Source organism: Sebastes fasciatus, chromosome 10, assembly GCF_043250625.1.
Source record: "Sebastes fasciatus isolate fSebFas1 chromosome 10, fSebFas1.pri, whole genome shotgun sequence".
Taxonomy (NCBI): domain Eukaryota; kingdom Metazoa; phylum Chordata; class Actinopteri; order Perciformes; family Sebastidae; genus Sebastes; species Sebastes fasciatus.
In genome coordinates, this window is record NC_133804.1 from 8,220,942 (window position 1) to 8,238,423 (window position 17,482).

At 40.6% G+C, this 17,482-nt stretch overlaps 1 protein-coding gene across 1 annotated transcript; it reads right to left on the reverse strand.

Moving 5' to 3' along the window:
* Positions 1-190: 190 nt before the first annotated feature.
* Positions 191-16,907, reverse strand: ids (iduronate 2-sulfatase). Its single transcript, XM_074647894.1, has 13 exons — positions 16,723-16,907; positions 15,432-15,568; positions 15,170-15,347; positions 13,277-13,365; positions 11,726-11,926; positions 9,187-9,357; positions 8,965-9,091; positions 8,344-8,514; positions 7,866-7,972; positions 5,464-5,580; positions 3,273-3,383; positions 2,945-3,070; positions 191-2,837 (listed from the first exon to the last, which is right to left on the reverse strand). The coding sequence occupies exons 1-13, from the start codon at positions 16,796-16,798 to the stop codon at positions 2,742-2,744; spliced, it is 1,707 nt and encodes a 568-aa protein (XP_074503995.1). The 5' UTR covers positions 16,799-16,907; the 3' UTR covers positions 191-2,741.
* Between the last annotated feature and the right edge of the window lie 575 nt (positions 16,908-17,482).

Below are 17,482 nucleotides of genomic sequence, written 5' to 3' on the forward strand. Positions count from 1 at the left end.
GGAAGGAGAGAAAACACAGAATAGACTGGAGAGGTCCCCGAGGAGCTCCCTCGCTACTCTGCAGCTTTACACGTCTGCTGCGGGTGAGCACAAAACGCATCACAACAGAGTGGCGGGGTGGAATGTGTGGACAGGCTGCAAAGTGTGCTTGGTTTCTGCAGGACAAACACACGGATACAGACACAAACAGTCAACTTTTGCTGCAAAAATATTTTATTTTTTTTAACAAACTTATCGAATCAGACATAAATATATTAACAGCATGTCCTTGCCAAGCTTGAGATTTGAATTATTTCTGCGGCATTTATTTTTTATTTCCCCCTTCAGAAAGCTGGAGCTCAGACTCCAAGCTGCTCTGACGCAAGCAATCTTGAGGATAAACCAATTTTTCCGATGTTAGTATATCGATCTGTATGGACAGTTTGTATCGGGGGCTCTCAAACTTTTTGGGGCCGGGGACCCCATACAGGAGAGACACTTTCCAAGGACCCTCCCATAATCGTAACACCGATTAAGCATAATGCTTACTACCACTTGTTCTCTTAAATGCTATTGGAACTATTTGATTTCTCAAACTTTTTTTAACCCAAATACCTCAGACTTGTTTGATAGTGATATACAGAAACACCTCAGTTTGAATCATGTTAACACCACTTTGTTTTGCCTTGATATTCTGGGTGCAATCAGACGTCACTTTAGCTTGGCATTACTTTGTTCGCTAGCACCTGAAGACGCATGACACATTTTGGTCGTTGTTCTCAATAAAACCAAACTCGATATAACTGTCGTCATAGTTTCTCAATTTAGCTAGTTTGGGCTTAGCGTCATTTGATGAGGTGGACTGACTCAAATATTTATCTATGCTCACCAGCTAGCTAGCTGGCTGGCTAATAAGATAAGCAGCAACTGGAAAGGTTTGTTGCGCCCTGAGTGAAGTGACTGATCCATCTGTAGAGAAGTACTTTTTAATGATACACCACAATTTTATAATTTTAGCTGATTATTTTGCGGACCCCCTGGCAGAGTGCCACGGACCCCTGGGGGTCCCCGGACCCAACTTTGAGAATCACTGTTTTATATTAATGGTTTATATCCACTGTTAGAGATATGCAGGGACACCAGCAAACCACTGAAAAAAATGTAAACTGTCACAAATGCAATGAGGTCAACAGGGGAAGACATTTTTAAAAATGAGCTAATTCAAAAAGAATTGGCCTGACATGTGATCCACTCTGATTACATGATTCATCTGCATCCCATTAACATGAAGCCAGTGCCGCCTACAATAAAAGTTGACAGACTGAATCCCCTCGATTCATTGTTGGACCTGAAATTGCTTTCTTCTAAAATTGCCACGGCGCATGCATTGGAACAGCAGTAAAACGCAGCTCCAGTCTGTTTCATTTGCATTGAATTATTATGGGGTGCTTTTACTCACTTCATTTTGGGTCCGCAAATTGATCTGAACCGACTGTTTACAAGCAGGGAGGCAAATAGCTGCGAGTGACATCAAGTGCAAATAGAAATGTCATATTGTTTAACACTACAGTACAAAAACCGTGCGAGTCCCTTTAAGCTGTTGTGCTTCAAAGTGAAGAGACGACACCCGAGGCAGGCTGGATGATCAATAGAACACTGACTGAGGAGCTTCTTTCTCCAAAAAAGAAAAACTGGTTACGCTGTTAATCAAAAGGGCTAATTCTTCAGGTTTCCTCAATATTCCTTCAGATGAAAAAGACTTAAACAGCTTGTAAAATGTGATGTAATCGTTTTCACGGAGGAGGCAGTGCTGTCGTAGCCAATCAGACGTGTCCGTCACAAGTTCATGCTTCCAGGTTAAGTTGACTGAGCAGCTGAAACCAGGCAACCTTTTTTTCCAGACTTCAGTGTTAGGTGTGTTAAAGGGATAGTTCAACACTTTTGGAAATGTGCCATTTGATTTTCTATCGTTTGTATGCTAAAAATGAGCCAGCTGCCAATTAGTTTAGCATAAAGACTGGAAGAAAAACACCAGCCACAACCTCTACTAATTAACAAGTTAAATCTCCATTGTTAAAGGGATAGGTTCATTCCAACACGGGAGTTTGCTGGTCTACCGCTGCGTCGATCGGTTAGTATGGATATTGATTTTGTATTTTTTTTAGGTGGCTAAAGTACATTTTGCTGCCGGCCCCGTCCACAGCAGTACATTGCTTTACTTCCGTGCGGTAACTCCTGTCTGCTTTTCCAAACTGGGGGCGTGGCGACCGTCATCTACTGTAGGTAATACACTGACTATGCAGAAGTACTTCGTACAACCCAATTTCAAAACATCTGAACTATCCCTTTAAGTCTGTACACAAAACGAAATGTAAAAAAACAAAACAAGTTGTGGCTTTATGGAACTGTGTAGCGGGGCGCAGTGAGTTGACTGACAATGAAAACACTGAAAGTTGTGTTTGGCAGCAGGAAGACAAACCAATCAGAAGTTTCTGTGCACATATGGATGTTTCTCTTTGTCAAAGAAAAAAAAAAAAAAAAACACCACGAGTGCTTTCTTATGCTCATGTGTTGAATCCAGATCTGCCTGCCAATGAGTTCTACACAAGGAAGAAACTGAGGCTGAAAGATTAACAGTGATACCACATAATACTAAATCAAGTATGCTTCATATTAAAAGAAATATTCAAGGCATTCTCCCTTTCTAAACTGGTTTTTCATCCATCCATCTTCCCTTTGTCTCCGTCCGCCCATCTGTTGTGTTATATTCCCGTCATCACGCCTTCCCCTTTACTCGTCTTGCTCCCCGCTGAGAGGTAGAGGAGCTGCAGCCTCATTCTCCTCTGCACACTCACAGTCTGGACAGCAGCCACCAGTCACAAAAACAAGCAAGTAAATGAATGAATAAATGAGCAGAAATTGGTGGTGGTGGTGTATGTCTTAAAAAAAATGAATTCAGACTTACAGGAGGCAGGCTGGCCATCTTTGTCATCATCACACTGTGGTCAGAGTCACTATAGATGTTCTCATCCTGACCAGGGTCGCCTGCTAACATGTACAACTCTCCAGCGTGGACGTCCGATACATTCACCTATAGATGGAGAGGCAGATGGATGACGGACAAATATAATCTGTTAGTGTCGTGGAAAGTGTCTCGGACATATTGTGCCAGACAAAGATGGATGGATCAATCACACACACACACAACTCCCCAGCCTGAACCTGATACAGAACAACAGAAAGACACAGATAAGAGGTGATTTTCATGCTGTGCAGGTATGGGATGCACCAACCTGAAATGTTTTAGGGTTGAATCCCAGCCAGAGGGTGTATCTATAGTCCCAGGAGCGGAGAGAGTAACCCATGACCTTTATGTCTTTAAGGTCAGGGAGGTCAGAGTTCACCTAAAAGAAGAAAATTGCAATATACATCATCTTAAAACTGTAGAAACTAGGGTTGTCAAAGTTAACGCAATAATAACGCGTTAACGAAAATTCGTTTTAACGCAACTTGCGATTTTTAGGTTTTACCAGGCTCAGTTTTAAAGCAAGAGTGGAGATAGTGCCATCATATGAAACTAGAAAACCTGAAGAATCCATTGTTATCAATGTTATACTAGCTTGTCGTGAAGGACGGTAAATAACGCTCCAAACTTACGCCAAAGACTATATAAGCAAAGGGCGAAACTCTGGTGTTTTGACAACATCTGCTGCCGCCATTTGAAAACATTTATTATTAGGGCTGTAAATCGATTAAAATATTTAATTGCGATAATCACAAATTAATCACACATTTTTTTATCTTTTCAAATTGTACCTCAAAAGGAGATTTGTCAAGTATTTAATACTCTTATCAACATGGGAGTGGACAAATATGCTTGTTTTATGCAAATGTATGTATATATTAATTATTGGAAATCAATTAACAAAAAGCAATGACAGATATTGTCCAGAAACCCTCACAGGTACTGCATTTAGCATAAAAAATATGCTCAAATCATAACATGGCAAACTCAATCCCAACAGGCAACAACAGCTGTCAGTGTGTCAGTGTGCTGACTTGACTATGACTTGCACCAAACTGCATGTGATTATCATAAAGTGGGCATGTCTGTAAAGGGGAGACTCGTGGGTACCCATAGAACACATTTTCATTCACGTATATTGAGGTCAGAGGTCAAGGGACCCCTTTGAAAATGGCCATGGCAGTTTTTCCTCGCTAAACTTTAGCGCAAGGTTGGAGCATTATTCATTATTATATTATAGGTTTTCTAGTTTCATATGATGCCAGTATCTTCACTCTAGCTTTAAAACTGAGCCCACTACACCCTAAAAATTGTAAGTTGCGTTAAAGAAACTGTGGCGTTAAGACAAATTTGCGTTAACATGTTAATATTGCGTTAACTTTGAAAGCCCTACTTATTATATTTATAATATCTTATTGTTCCAGGCAGGCCATTTCAGTAGAATATGATAATAGAATAGAAATCATTGTTTTATTTTTGTACGGCAGTTTTTTGGTGTACATTTTTCTGGTGTCTGGTAGTCGCTTTCAGTACAAAATAGTGGAAGCGTAGCTTTGCTACTGGGCGCTGATGTTGCAATGGAACGAACAATTGACTTTCGCTTCTTGGCAATATACGTTCTTTACTTGCGCAAAATGTAGGCGAGAAAAAAAACTGGCTTGGCCATTTTCAAAGGGATCCCTTGACCTCTGACCTCAAGATATGTGAATGAAAATGGGTTCTATGGGTACCCACGAGTCTCCCCTTTACAAGTCAGCACACTGACATTATGATTTGAGCATATTTTCTATGCTAAATGCAGTACCTGTGAGGGTTTCTGGACAATATCTGTCATTGTTTTGTGTTGTTAATTGATTTCCAACAATAATTATATACATACATTTGCAAAAATCAAGCATATTTGCCCACTCCCATGTTGATAAGAGTATTAAATACTTGATAAATCTCCCTTTAAGGTACAATTTGAACAAATAAATGCGTGATTTATCCCAATTAACTATGGACAATCATGTGATTAAATATTTCAATCGATTCACAGCCCTAGTAGAACCCTTTCTGCAGTGCTGCCAACTCATCCAGCGAGCCAGCCGATGAGCTGATGTCTGGCTGCCAAACTGTTCCTTACGGAGATTAACCTGCAGCAGGTGCAGCACTCGTCGGGATATGTTAATTCAAAGATCTTGCTTGTGGCTGGCAGCTCTAGTACAGTACGAGCAAGCACACAATGCGGAGGGTTCAAAGAGCGACAGCATAACGACAGTCACTCAACAGGACTTCAGTTTTCATGACCTTCACATTTTATATGCATCTACAAAAACCCCATTCATTAAAAGTAACAGTCACATATTAATTAATCGAATATGCCTGCTTTCTGAACGATAGAATAATAACACCGATTTAACCTTTAGACGGCTCATGAAAGCCTTTTAATTTGCTTTTCTAAACGCTCCGTCTGGTACCTGTGGTGTGTCAGCAGGTCGAGGGTACTGGCTGAAAGATATGGCCTCCACGTTCTCTCCTCTTTCTCTGTGTCGGAAGGTGTGAGCCAGGTTGTCTCCTTCCGTACACAACTCCTCCTGAAAGCAAGAAAACGGGCAGAAGAGTGAAAGGAAATAAGTGTCAGAGCCCATTAGATCACATTAGTTTCAGGCATGTTTGTTTACTTCTCATTCATTTTGTTTGGCAATGTTAATACAAGGCTAATTTGAACAAACTGTACAAAAGGTGCCTGAAGGTCTCCGTTCTGTTCCTGTGCTGCAATTTGTAGAAAATGCGAAGTACATGAAAACATGGTTTCAGCTAAAGACCAAAGGAAGTTAATTACAGAAGTTCAACAAGATTTAAATCAGTAAATACAACCAGGCTGGGAGTGGACAGACATGCTACAGTAGCTGCTCTGTGAGGCTGGACCTACAGCCAAACACTAACATCAACATGTTAGCATGCTCACAATGACAATTGGCTTGTTAGGTGATTCATATGTTATTCCAAGGCCATTACCTTCACTACTAAACTTGTAGTCACACCAGATACATCTACCTAATACCTAAAATAGATTTTTTTGTTGTGGCACATATTTTGTTACCATGGAGCTCCTTTTAAATGAGCTGAATTTATTCTATTAATGTAAATATTGGGTTTTATCTAGATTTTAGCAGTGGCGGTTCCAGACCATTTCATATGGAGGGGCCAGGCTGGGGCCACATGTGATTTTAGCGGTACCAAAAATATTATGAACTATAACATACCTCAGGAGGTAGAGCGGTTGTCCAGTAAACAGAAGGTTGGCGGTTGGATCCCTGGCTCCTGCAGTCTAAGTGTTGAAGTGTCTTTGGGCAAGATACTGAACCCCAAATTGCTGCGAGTGTGAATGTTTACCGCTCCTGAGGAACAGGTGGCACCCTGTATGGTAGCCTTTAAAACCCACCAGTGTATGAATGGGTGGGTGAATGCTGACTTGTGTTGTAAAGTGCTTTGAGTTGTCGCTAAGACTAGGAAAGCGCTATATAAATGCTGTCCATTTACCATCCCCATAGGTTCTCCAAAGACTAACGATACACATATAACAATAAACACAATAGTACGCATTCAGTACTAACGTAGATTTTTATCACCGATATGAATAATTACAATTTCCCCGCTCTGGGGATAAATGTGGGGTGAAAAATGTATGAAAGTATTTGCCACAGTTAAGGCCGGTTCTCACCAGTGCGATGAGAAAATGCGGTACGGAAAGAACCATGCACACCGGGTCTGGTGCGAATTATCCGTGTAGCCGTGTTCCATTTTCATCAATGAGGCCTAATGTGTTTCCTCCTTAATAGTGCCGTGTCCACTCCACACAATAAAAACTTAACTACACAATACATAAACTAATCGGAACCCAAATTAGATGCAAAAGTTTGCCGTTGTGGCTAGTCTCGTTCCGTCACCAACATATAACATTAGCAAGTGCATTTCAGCTACAATACCATCTTTATCGTATCCCAGCAGTTGGGCATCAAGCCATATATTGTCCTTTCTTTGGTTGTTGAGGTAGTAGTGTTTGTCGTACATTATCGGGTGTCGAGAAGGGGACGGCCTTATTATTCCGAAACACCAATAGTCCAAAACATGTCCCATTGGACCGAAAAAAAAGCTGATTTGTCGGAGTCCGTTACTTCAAAAACAAATGCCCATTGTTCCAAGATACAAACTATCAGTGTAAAAAGAAGCATATGGCTTATTATTATGCAGAATGACAGCAATATTTTTAGGACATCAGTTGGAAGAATGGATTTCACTGGTCAAACATTTCCACAGGCGGAAATCCACTGAAATTGAGGAATGTTCCGCAGGGGTGCATAAGTATTCATAAGAACCCACAAAATCTGTTTTTATAAGTTTCAGTGTGATTTTTTTCAGACAAAAATACGTGCTTGGTGTGAAACGGCTTTTAGGGGGGCCAGTGCCCTTGTTATTAAGCCTTGGTCCCCCCTCCCCAAAGGCCCCCAACCTAGAATCACTCCTTGGATTGTAGTTAAACTGCCAGCGATGCTGGCTTTGCAGCCATGTTGTCAACAAATTGATGACATTATTATTTTCACTAAGTGGAAGATATCGTAGCTGTCAGCTGTGCTGATATCTCTGCACCTAAAATATAAGTTGGAAGCTGATATTTCAGTCTAGACTAAAGTGGAAGAACGACCAACGGACTGACCAACATTGCCTTCCCACTGTAAAAAATGCAACAGACTAAACTTTGCCACTGTGGGTTGAGACGGAAATCAAGTCTTAGGTATAACCATAGCTTTCAGTGCATAACTTAAGTAAGTGAAAACTACTAGATTCATTAAATGTATTCATTTTCATCCATTCCTACCTGGAAGGAAACGTCAGGACAAGGTTTAGGTGCTCTGAGGCCAGCCAGGTAGGAGACAGTCGGAAAAACATCCACCAGCTCCACCACGTTTCTTATAACTTTGTCATCTGGAGGAGAGAGGGGTCAGCCAATTAGAGAAAGTCTTACATCCCCTCCGACAGCAAATTAGTCAAGATATCCACGAACATTTTCTAGACGCCCGGCTCTTAGGTTTCATCATCATTGCACCATTTGCACTTGAAGTAAAAACTGTCCGAGGCAAAAATATCAAAGTGTATCCCTGTCTAAATACTTTTGGGAGCTCTCCATGTATATCAAAGACTTCATTAAAGTCAAGTTGGCATAATAAAATACATGTCTTTTTTTGAGGAATTAAGACCAAAAGTATTAAATCAAACTTGGTGTTTTTAAATGATAAAAGGATTGTACAGAGTTTGTGTTAATCAGTGGTCATTTGTTGTCAGTGAAGGGGCCTTACTCTTAAAGCTGCGCTCTGATTGGACGAGGGCATCAATAAAGGGAAAGGTAGACTCTCTCAGCCGATCAGGGCATGTGGTGACCCCAGGAACGTAGAAGATGAGGGGGACGCGTGTTGACACGTCAAAATTTGAATATTTCGCCCATTCGCCGTGTTCTCCCAACGACCACCCTGCAGCAAGAGGGAGAAAGAGAAATAATGACATATGTTCGTTTAAAAAGACTGGAGGCAGATGGGAGAAATAAAACCAAATTAAAACTGAACAGCTTAAAAATAACTTGTTAGATACAGATTTCCAGTCATCTAATATTTGAAAATGATGGCATTTGATTGAGCTTTACTGGGTATATATATCAGACAGTCATGGAAAGGTTTCACTCCTGCATCCTCCACTGAAGGAGACATTAAAAGAAATTGAGTTTCCAAGTCACAAAGTTTCAAAAAAGGAGGCAGTGCAAGTAAATTGTGGAAGGAGGTAACGGCACAATATGCTATTACAACAGTGCCATCTGGTGGTGAAAGACGAGCAAAACTGCCTCTACTTCCTAAATAATGTGCAGTAAGAGCCCGATGACGAGTTATTAACGTCACTAAATATTGGAACAATCTACGTCTACTAACCGTGATCTGAGGTGAACACCACCATAGTGCTGTCAGCCAGCCCCAGATCATCAAGAGCACTGAGCAGCCGCCCAACTTGAGCATCCATGTAAGACACGGCAGCGTAATAGTGTTGACGGATACGCAGCTGGAAGACATGGTGCAGAACACAGTGAGTGTGTATTTCAGAGAGAAGGAACCAAGTTATAAATTACTTAAGTGTTGAGAGCTTCCAGGTCATACCTGAAAGTCTTTAGGTATTGGTCCATAGGGGAAGGTAATGTTGAGCTTCTGGACATCGTCTCTCCTCCTCACGTCCGTCCAGGGGTTGTAGGCTACAGCTGGGAGGAGTTTAGGGACATTGGGGTCAGGGGCCAGAGTCATTTGGTCTATGGGATATAGACTCAGGAACTCCTGTAATATAGAAACAACAGGTTTCCATAAGAGGTTAAATAAAACCAGGAACACGTACTACACAATAGAAACAACAGGTGGATTTGCATTATGAAGGCCCTTTCATTGGCTCTGTTCATCGGTTCCCCGACTAAGGAACAATGCAAAAATCACATCGTTCCAGCAGCCTAAAGATTTGGAAAACAGATCCATGCTTTTACTACTGTGACGCCTTGTTCACCTGCAACAGCTCCTCTCCATCTCAACTCCAACTGCTCTACAACACTGCAGCTTCTTTCCATTGGCTCCCTGTCACTTTCAGAATCAATTTAAGCATTACAGAGTCAGGCTCCTCTGTGCTGAAGGAGCTGTTGAGCCCTCTGGCCTCTAGGAGGAGCCTCAGGAAAAGGTGATGGAGCTTTTGCTGTTATTGCTCTTTAAAACCTGCAGTAGGCAGAATATTTTTGGCATCATTAAAGTACAAGGGAACACTGTCCTTATGAACATTAACATGTGAGAGTTAGACTTTTCAGAGGACATAGACTTCTCTCACTCTTGAGTATTGCAGATGTTCCCAGATGTCTTGAGATTCATTGACTTTCATCATTCCAGAAACTGCATCAGTTTTTAATCTGGCTGAGATCCCTGTGTGGCTCCAGACTATATGCAGTAAATCCCATGTAGCATACATCACATGCTGACAGAGAGCTGGCTTGACCTTTTCCCCCTTTCCATCCCTCATCTTACTCTTAGAGGGAAACCTCTTCGGCATGCTGACATTCGTCTCCGTTCAGACCGTCTCCGCTCTCATTCAACTTCCACTTCATCATCCTCTCTTCCTCCTTCATGCCGAATTGAGTCTCCCATATATCTAGATCAGTTCTCATTAAATTCACTTCACATACAGTATGCATCCTTCAATTCTATAGCTTTCAGACGTTCATTTCCTTTATTCTATTCACAGTTTGTTTTTGTTTTTTTTAACACATACAGCCCCACATCATGTTGATGGGTGTAACTTTGGGCTTTTACTTCATAAAAAACACTAATTAAGAAAACAAAAACAATGCTATTGTTATCTACTGGCTCAGAGAGTACTACTGAATTCTGTGGGAACGTAATGTTTGCTCCCTTTTTCAGCCAGGCTTATAACACGGTGTTCTTTATGGCACTTGTTTCTCTCCTTCCTGTACTGTTCAGCTCTCCACATGCTCTCTCCTCCATATTAACACCATCATTCATTCTCCGGCATTATTTGCTCAGTACTTCTCCTGAAAATCATACTACTCCAAAGATTTGAGTTTTTGTCGACAACACCGTCAAAGCAAAACTGCCTCTTGCAGCAGGACGACTTTCCCTTTTCCACTCCACTAGTATAAGGGGGCTGGGGACTAAGTGAATTGTATAATGCATCCCAGCGAGTATATGTCTGTCTTCATGAATGAGCATTACAGAAATTCCACCAGAAGACTAGTTGCATCCAGTTAAGAACAGTCAATGAGAATTATGGTGTTTGCTGACCCATGGTGTTCGATTCATGGGTTTGCAGTAGAGCTAGATTTACAGGTCAGCAGATATCAGCTAGGGTAAGGTAGGGTTGGTAATGTTTAGGGATGTCAATCAATTCAAATATTTAATCGCACATTTTTTTATCTGTTAACATAAAACAATGACAAATATTGTCCAGAAACCCTCAAAGGTACTGCATTTAGCATAAAGAATATGCTCAAATCATAATCTTCAAGGACAAAATGTTCACTTGCTGTCACTTGTCCAGGTGCCATTGTACCGAGATAATCAATGTTATTTACTTCACCTGTCAGTGGTCATAATGTTGTTCATGCTATGGCTGATCGGTGTACGTTTGCATAAAGCAGCATATTTGTCTATTCCCATGTTAATAAGAGTATTAAATACTTGACAAATCTCCCTTTAAGGTACATTTTGACCAGATAAATGCGTGATTAATCGCGATTACATATTTGAATCGAATGACAGCCCTAATAATATCCTTCCCTATCACATTTATATACACCAAACGTTAAAGGAATCTGTTAAAATCGACACTTAAGAGTAGCACTTCTCCGTACTTAAAATACATAAAATGTACGCATATTCAAGTCATATGTCCTTGTTTCTAATATTTGTATTTATTTGATAAATCAAGTCGTCACCATAACACGAGTGAACGTCAAAACCTCCTGAGCCTCTTGAAACCTGCTAGCATCAACTCTGACTGGACTGCAGCATGAGACAGGTGCTTGCAGCCAATATCAATACCGGTTTTCACAATGTAACTGTTGATTTAACTATTATCTAACCATTATGTACGTCACGTCTCAAGCAGTGTACAGAGGGTCTTACAGATGTTTGATATTGAGTCATGTACCTGTGGTATCCTGAAGGGTATGTGTGGTTTATGGAAGCCCACAGCCAAGAAGAAAGGAACGTCATCGTTGGCCCGACTCTTCAGTAACCTCACTGCCTCGTCGGTGCTCTCCAGGTCAGGGAGGGTTCCCCCAGGTTGTTGCGTCACATTCACTGCACACAGTAAGTTTGCGTGGAGTTTACCATCCTCTCCTTTACACACCTGGAAAATAAAAGTTTTGTACAGATTATTAAAAGTCATGTTTATGCTGAGTTCCTGCTGAGATGTACATGTCAGTTTCTATCTTCAGTTTCTGTTGGCCCGGTCTGATAAACTGACCCAGATGTTTCTACTCAGACCTAAAAACTACAGGATGCTTTGGTGACTTCTTTCAGATACTGTATATTTCAATACAAATTATAGGAGGAGGATAACTTCTAAGTTAATGGTCACACACTGAGTTCCAATGATGGATATTTAGACACTGACAGATTCGGCGAAGTTTCATCGGTTGCAATCTGCAACCTCACCACTAGATGATACTAAATACCACACACTGGACCTTTAAGTAAGTGTGTGAGTGGTGCAGTGGTTAGCACCGTCACCTCACAGAAAGAAGGTTCTGGGTGTCTTTCTGAATAGAGTTTGCATGTTCTCCCTGTGCCTGCGTGGGGTTTTCTCCGGGTGCTCCAGTTTCCTCCCACAGTCCAAAGATATGCAGGCTATGTTAACTGGCGACTCTAAATGGTCTTTAGGTGTGACCTGTGTGAATCTGTCACTATGTGTCAGCCCTGTGACACACTTTTGACATACTCTTTATTAAGCAATAGGTTACTGTGTTCAATAAAAATGGAAATGTGATTTATAAGGAGGAATTAAGAATGTCTGCATAGTCTTTTAGCAACGTTGAAATCATTTGTATGCGTGTTTGTATGTATATGTATGTATATGTATTTGCATGGTGTAGCATGCAGAACACCCAAAGCACTTCAGCAAGGTTTGGTGTGATTATTGGAAAATAATGGCTGAAGCCTGATTGTGCTAGACCAGTGTGACCGTAAAAAATAACTTTCAATTGAATTTCAGATGCCCTTTGAAGCTCAGCTGGATCACATTAAGCCCATTTTTGGGAGATTTTAAGAGGAACAAGGCCATTTGGCTTCTTACAAACAAATAACAGAATCTAAAAGTCAGGCCATAATAAACAGAAAATTATTATTTTACTTATTTTTTACATGTTAATCCTAAAATCAATCTAATCCATCCATCTATCTATTTGTATCTCTATCTCTATGAGGACTTTGTGTTTATAAAACACTCAGCTGCTATGTAAGTGACTTTTTGCCCAAAATGTCTGAAGGGTTTTCTGTAATTGGAAGTGACCAGGAAAGAGAAAAACATTCACTGCAGAACTGCGGGGCAGAATTATACCACAGCATTCTATGGTCACCATTTTGTACAACAGAGGGGTGAGGAGTCGTCTGGCATTACTCCACATCGGCCTTTTTATGTGTAGTAACATTACTGACTTAATATTGTATATGTGTAAGAGATACTTTTCCATATCCTCACCTTTTCTTTCTCGTATTTGAACGAGGCTGGGTGGTAGGCAGGGATGGACCAGCTGTAGGGGTAGTCATCACTGTAGTTAGAGGCAATACCTAAAGAAACAAAATACAACACAACCATCGTTACTATAAAAAAATATATATATTTATTTTAAAAAAATGTCAAGATGTTGTCTAAGTCAACAACAAATTCATGGAGATTGAGTTCTTCTAAAAATATGGAGCTTATGCTCGTTATTAAAAAGGAACACCACCTAAATTAAGAATGCCAATGTTATTTCAATGGCCTAGGAAAGTTAAATCAATATGTGTGAACATGAGCTACTCTCAAAGCCAGAAACCAGAGAAGTAAGTCTCAACTTGGGATGTCATAGGGTATAAAGTCTGGAGCTGCTCCAAAGACAATGAATAAGAGACTGATTTTGTGGTCCCACAGAATGTTTGTTTTCTTTTTTTATACCCAAATGAGTTTTATTCTATTGAGACTGAAATGAAAATGTACCCATACATTCCCCTGGGTGCTCTCGGTGTCATCTAGAACATCTTTCCCTTTCATTGTCAATAGAGTGCTACAGGAATGAGTCCTAAACCCCAAAAATGAGTTAGCTTTTTAGCACTTCCAGTTCCCTCGTTTTGAAGTCAATTTCTTCAAGTAGTCAAGTTTTTTTGAATGGGTTTTTAGTTAGATGCCTGAAATAAGGTCTGTGGTTAACACAAGCTTAAGATTTTTTGACGTTTTGTTATACGATATAAAATACATCCGTGAATATCCCACTCGTGAATTTTGAAGCCTTTATGCATCTTAAAAAAGGCGGTTGCTACAAGCGGCTAAATGATGGTACGTATCCACAGGCTCCGTCCTTTCCTCGCTTCCCATTAATTGTCTATATAAGCAGCAGTGCAATGCACTCTCGTAGAATGGAGGCACGATTCAAGAGACGGGCGTCACTTTGGCCTCTCCTCATTTGCATAAAGTTGAGGTCTAGGCAACTTTATGCAAATCACGGGCATCCGACGCAACTCACCGCCTTTTGAAACTCCTGAGAAACTTTTAAACAAAGCGTTATTGATCCAAAATAAAGACAGATTTAGCAACTGCATGGCTTATTTATTGCATAAAATGTTTTCAGAAACACATTTGGGTGAACTATTTTCGTGATATAAGAGAAGAAAGTTTGCAAACAAGCCGCCATGTTGGGAAGCAAGGTCATCCCTTGCGATAAAACCCCCCCCCCCGTGAACATGTACCATGAGACTACTAAACGTCATCACGCCGAATCGCCCGCCTTTACAGCCCCGTTGTGTATACTCACGCTCATGTGACTGTGGTGTAGGTCGTTTATAGCCTAACGTTAGCTTTTTACTTCTGCATTCACACTACAAAAATCATAGAAGTGGTGTTCATTTGTGAAGATTATCTTGCTGAAGTCATCATAAACATTTGTTTGTCAGAGAGCTTATTTTCTGCAATAATCCAAAAGGCTTTTTGTCGAGGGAACCCAGGGCAAGGCCAACTTCCTGGTTGGCCTACAAAAATACGTCATCCCTGGAGCCCTCTATAGGAGCACCTCAGCACTTTATACCCTATGACACCACAAATTTGAGTTTTAGCACTCTAGTTTTTGGATTTGGAAGAGAGTTGTTCATGTTTACTAATATTTTGGGGCTTTCTTAGACCATAGGAATAACATGTACGTATTTTGAAAATGGGTGTAGTGCCCCTTTAACTTGTGGGAAATCTGTGCTTCTTGCTGCAGTTTCAGTGGTAAAACATTCAGCAGGGATTTCTGTATCACTTCTCTAAATGTGCTGCTGTGTCAACATACCTTACTTGTGAAAACTGTGCTTTATCCCCTCAAATTAGATTTTTATTAAAAACATATATTATTAATCTTACCTGGATGAAACACCTTGCCCACAGACATGGTGGAGTACCCTTGAGATTTAAAGTGCTGTGGCATGGTGCTGTAGTTCCCAGAGTGGACTCTCCAGTAGGAGTTGAAGTCATAGAGCCGGGTCGTGTCTGGCCTACGACTGGTTAACATGGACGTACGACTGGGTGCACACACAGCTTGCTGAGAGAGAGGAATATACATCTTCAAAGATTTCCACAAGGTTATATTTCAGACAATGGACATATATACACAACAAGAACTGACCTGTGCATATGCATTGAGGAAAACTTGGCTTTTGGATGCCAGTTGGTCGATGTTTGGTGATTTAACCACAGAGTCCCCGTAGCATCCTAATGATGTCCTCAAATCATCCGCCATGATGAAAAGGACATTTCTCCTCTCTGAAAGCGAACACACACCAAAGTTAGTTCATGTTTTTCACTGCTTTTTTTTAACCCCTTAAAACTTGGCCTGGCTGCTATTCTGTCTTTCAGAGGTTGTTGCGGGCTGAGTTTTTAAAGCTACAGTGAAGATATTGGTATCATATGAAACTAGAAGCCTAAGCTTAGCCTAAGGAATCCATTGGTACCAACCATGTCATGCTAGCTTGTCAGGAAGATCGGTAAGAGCGCTACGAAGTGGCGAGGAAAAACTGGCATGGGGATTTTCAAAAGGGATCCTTTGACCTCTGACCTCAAGATATGTGAATGAAAATGGGTTCTTCGGGTACCCACAAGTCTCCCCTTTACAGACATGCCCACTTTATGATAATCACATGCAGTTTGGGATTAAAACCATGCAGTTTTTTTAAAGCAGAATAAATGTGTTATTGTTGTCTATTCTAAAATGATGTATTTCAATATTTCTGCATACTGGGGTCCCTAAACAGTCTTGGAATTACATAAATTGGGTATGACTGTAAAGCTGAGACTCTTGTGGATCCAATGAGCCCAATTGTTTTCATGTGTGATGATGTTAGTCCACATAGTAGCCATTTCATTGTAGTGAGACCATTTTTTTTAAACTTGACCTCACTGTATAAAATGACCTGTGGTGACCTCTAGGATAATCACAGCCTCATGAAACTTTACAGACACAAACTAGAGACCTAGATCATTCAGAGGATGGATGGATTTCCTACGTAGATTGACAATAAGGGGGTTTCTGAGCAGTTTACACAACAGAAGTGCTCGCCAATTCTTGCAGAAATCTCCAAATGTCAGAAGTTTTTTATACCAAATCACAGCATGGCTTTTTTCTATGGTGTTTCCTCAAGCAAACCCTACAAACAAAGCGCCATTCACGAGTAAATTAGATTAATTAAGGCCAGCTTGCTCCAGCTACAGCAGCCAAATAAACATAATAAGCACCAGTTAACCTCTAATGTGAGCTGATTACTGAGATTTACTGCTCAAACAAGCTGAACACAACTCACTCAAATACATCTACAGTCCAAAAAAGATAATAAGACAACAAGTTTATGTATTATAATACCCATGTAGCCTTCACATAGGACCTTTCCACAAGTTGTGCTAAGTATAAACTCTAACTGTACCTCTTCTTGTCACCACAGCAGGAGCCAGAGTGTGGAGAACCAGGAGGAGAGGCCATATTAGGACACGTTTGTACATGTTGGTTTGGCGGAGAAGACTTAAGTTTACTTTAAAAAAGTGAATCTCTCCTCCTCTCTGCAGCTTCAGTCGTCTTCACACAGCCTGGTATGTAAACTAATGAGCGTGTAGCTGCTGTCGTCTTTAAATAACTTCCTGACTCCTCGCGTCACCCAAGTGAAGTGTTTTCATTGGTCCACTCAGTTGAAGCCCCGCCCCTAAACGCTAATCACATTAGCTCAATGATGTGTCAATCATTCTTAATGCCATACAAGTGTTGTGTGTGTTTTTTACTAGATCTCTCTAAAGCTCAGGCTCCCTCCAATAATGCTCATCAAATATTTATAAAAAATCACACAAGTAAAAGCAAAATGAGAATCTAAGACATAAAATAGTGCAAGCTGAAAAATATGAAAAATGAATAAACTGAATGTAAACAGGAATGTTGTAATTTACATTGATAATAATATGTAATAAATACAGACTATAGAGGTGTAAACAGTTTGTAAAACAGTAAGTAAAGATTATAAAGGTAAATTATCAGAGACGCCTTTACCTCTGTATTGAAGAACATACAGTTATCAATGAAACACATTTCTAAAAAATAATTTTATGATGGGGAAAATACTAGTGATGTGTCGGTTACGAACGAGCCGGTTCAAAGAGCCGGCTCTTTTAAGTGAACGATAAGAGCTGGCTCCTGTC

Excerpts from the sequence above, each read along its gene's own strand:
- ids (XM_074647894.1), bottom strand. The coding sequence starts at position 16,798 with ATGTACAAACGTGTCCTAATATGGCCTCTCCTCCTGGTTCTCCACACT. Across the intron at positions 9,092-9,186 it reads CAATACCTAAAGACTTTCAG|CTGCGTATCCGTCAACACTA; the intron begins GTATGACCTGGA and ends CATGTCTTCCAG. Across the intron at positions 2,838-2,944 it reads AGATGGCCAGCCTGCCTCCT|ACTGTGAGTGTGCAGAGGAG; the intron begins GTAAGTCTGAAT and ends GCTGCTGTCCAG.